Consider the following 2419-nt stretch of genomic DNA (forward strand, 5'->3'; position numbering starts at 1 on the left):
GAGGAACAGCATGGTCTTCCGCGCGGCCGCCCCGCCTTTGGACGACGAGCTGCAGGAGAAGCTCGCCCGGCCGGGCTTCAACGTCGAGTCCCACGAGCTCATCGAGCAGCGCCTCGAGAACCTCAAGCGCAAGCCCACGGTGCTCTCGTGGCTCGACTCATACGTGCGCGCTGCCGAGGCCGAGGCCGACGACGACGAGTGGCGTCCGCGTCGCCGGGCCGTTCCGCGCTCGTCGCCTGGCTTTGTCGCCCATCTGCTGTGGTCGATGCTCGGCCTTGCAGCGTCGCCGCTGATCTTGCTCATCTGCAGCCCGTTCCAGCGCTTTTACGGCCCAGGGTACGGACGTCCCATGGCCTGCCTCCTCGACGGTGCTCACGTTCGCATAGGTCGTGGCCATTAGACTGCGCGTCGCCATTTCGCTTTGTGCGCAAGAGCGTGCTGAACCTCTTGACACTTGCGTTGCTGCTGCTGCTCGTCTACGTGCACCTGACGCAGGAATGGCCGTCGCTAAGCAACCTGCCGGCGTCGCTCGAGCTCGCGCAGGCGTCGACCACCGTGCTGCGCGACCAAGTGGTCGCGTGCGCCCACTGCGTGCGTCTTCACGAACAGTTTCTCGACGTGACGCAGCACATTCTCGCGACGATCGTGGCCGCGGACCACGACGCCTTTCCGAGCCTCGAGCCGCCGTTGTCGATGGACCCGGACTGCACCGGCCCGGTGCTGCAGCTTGCTGGGTTTGCTGGGCTTCTTTTGCTTGTCTTGTACTTTTACACGACGACGACGCGCGTGCTGGCGCTGCTCATCGTAGTTTTGCGGACGTCGATGGTCGCGCGGCTCGTGGCCGAGTATGCAACGCTGCAGCCGTGCATCGTCCGCATCGACCCGACGTACGCGTTGTTGGACGAAGAACTCGTGCTCTCGGTCACCGGCGTCGACCTCGTACCGGGTGGCACCGTCGCGTGGATCCCGTACTGGTGCTCGGCTTCGACGTTTGCGTCGACTGCGTTTGGCGGCGACTGCGCCAAGCAGTTTGCTAGTACGTTTGCAAGCGGGACGGTCACGGCGACCTTTTCAGTGCTCGAAACGTACATTCCGTGCTACAAGCCGCCGAGCGACCCGACCGAAGCGCGCGACTATCGGTGTTTTGAGACGGTCCGACTCCGCGTCAAGGAGGCCAAGAACATTCCTGGTCTCGCGCCGTCCATCTAGTGATATTGCTCTCGATTGAATTATTCTCTTCCTCTGATACGATGACATTATTCTCTTGTCCTACCGACGGCATGCGACGTGTGAGCCTCGATGACGATTGTGTGCTTTCCGTCAGCAACTTTCAAGCACGCAGCACCGCGCGGAGGTCGTCGACGAGCAAACACAGCATGGTGGATGGCGCCAGAGTGCGGAGCAAAGTCTGCGCCAGACCACCGACGTCGACGTGAACGAGTAGTGTGACCGTGGCCGATGCGGGGGTGGCCCCCGGCCGCACCACCCACCCAGAGGGGTACACAACGAGTGGTGTGTACGATGTATCGAGCGTAGCAGTCGCCTCGCGCGACCACAAGAGAGCTTCCTCCCTACCGTGCAGGAGCAAAGTTGGCGTCAGCGGAAAGCGAAATACGACGACCGGCTAACCAGTGGAGCGACGCGACGGCCATGGTGTACGCAGACGTTGCCTGCAGTAGCATCGCACGCCGGGGCTTCGCACCTCGAATACGGTACGTGGCTTGGACAATACTGGCGCGACCGCTCTGATGCAAGGTGCAGGCTACACCACGCAGAACGTGAGGGTCAGTCAATATAAAAAGACGCTTGGTGGAACGCTCTGTACCGGAATGACCAAAGACGTAGCCCAAGGGCCCGTAGAGGTCCAGCGCGTTGCCAAGGGCTGCGTAGGCTGCATCGGGCGATAGAGCAATGTCCATTTGAATCTATCACGCCTATTAGGTGCCCGCACACGCGCGCGAGGAGCCGCGCACCCGCGCCGCCACTGATTTGTGTGGTGGCAGGTGCAACGAGACGTCGATAGTGGCCCCAGCGTGGACTGTCGACTTGTCCCACATCGTCGTGTCTCGATCGAGGGCGGCGACGGCGGCTGGTAGCTGGTGCAGCAGGCGATGCGTCTCCTCGGCCACATGCTGCGGCGCGCCGCTCATGCTGCCCAAGGATTGCACATGTAGCAGCGCGTCAAGCCATTCGGCGGCTGCCGGTGTGTCCAAATACACGGTCACTGGCTCTGCGCCTGGCGAAGTCAGGTCGATTCGACACACGTCCCGGGCGACGGACAAGTGCGTGACGACCACGAGGTGGATGCCACCGACGGGCGCCGACGTCGGCGCTTTCGAGACATACAGAATCGGGTGGCCTCGCACGGCACCGAGCGTCACCCACCGGCAGCATGCGTCGGAGCACCGAGACGCCAGTG

At 62.9% G+C, this 2419-nt stretch overlaps 2 protein-coding genes across 2 annotated transcripts; one reads left to right on the forward strand and one right to left on the reverse strand.

Moving 5' to 3' along the window:
• Positions 1-10: 10 nt before the first annotated feature.
• SPRG_16706 (hypothetical protein) lies at positions 11-1209 on the forward strand (the record flags this gene model as incomplete). Its single annotated transcript, XM_012356126.1, has 2 exons — positions 11-336; positions 387-1209. 2 exons carry the CDS (start codon positions 11-13, stop codon positions 1207-1209), a joined length of 1149 nt encoding a protein of 382 aa, XP_012211516.1.
• Positions 1210-1229: 20 nt separating this feature from the next.
• On the reverse strand, positions 1230-2150 carry SPRG_16707 (hypothetical protein; the record flags this gene model as incomplete). Its single annotated transcript, XM_012356127.1, has 4 exons — positions 1230-1571; positions 1630-1762; positions 1826-1925; positions 1974-2150. The coding sequence occupies 4 exons, from the start codon at positions 2148-2150 to the stop codon at positions 1331-1333; spliced, it is 651 nt and encodes a 216-aa protein (XP_012211517.1). The 3' UTR covers positions 1230-1330.
• Positions 2151-2419: the final 269 nt, after the last annotated feature.

This window comes from Saprolegnia parasitica (assembly GCF_000151545.1).
Source record: "Saprolegnia parasitica CBS 223.65 unplaced genomic scaffold supercont2.382, whole genome shotgun sequence".
Taxonomy (NCBI): Eukaryota; Oomycota; class Saprolegniomycetes; order Saprolegniales; family Saprolegniaceae; genus Saprolegnia; species Saprolegnia parasitica.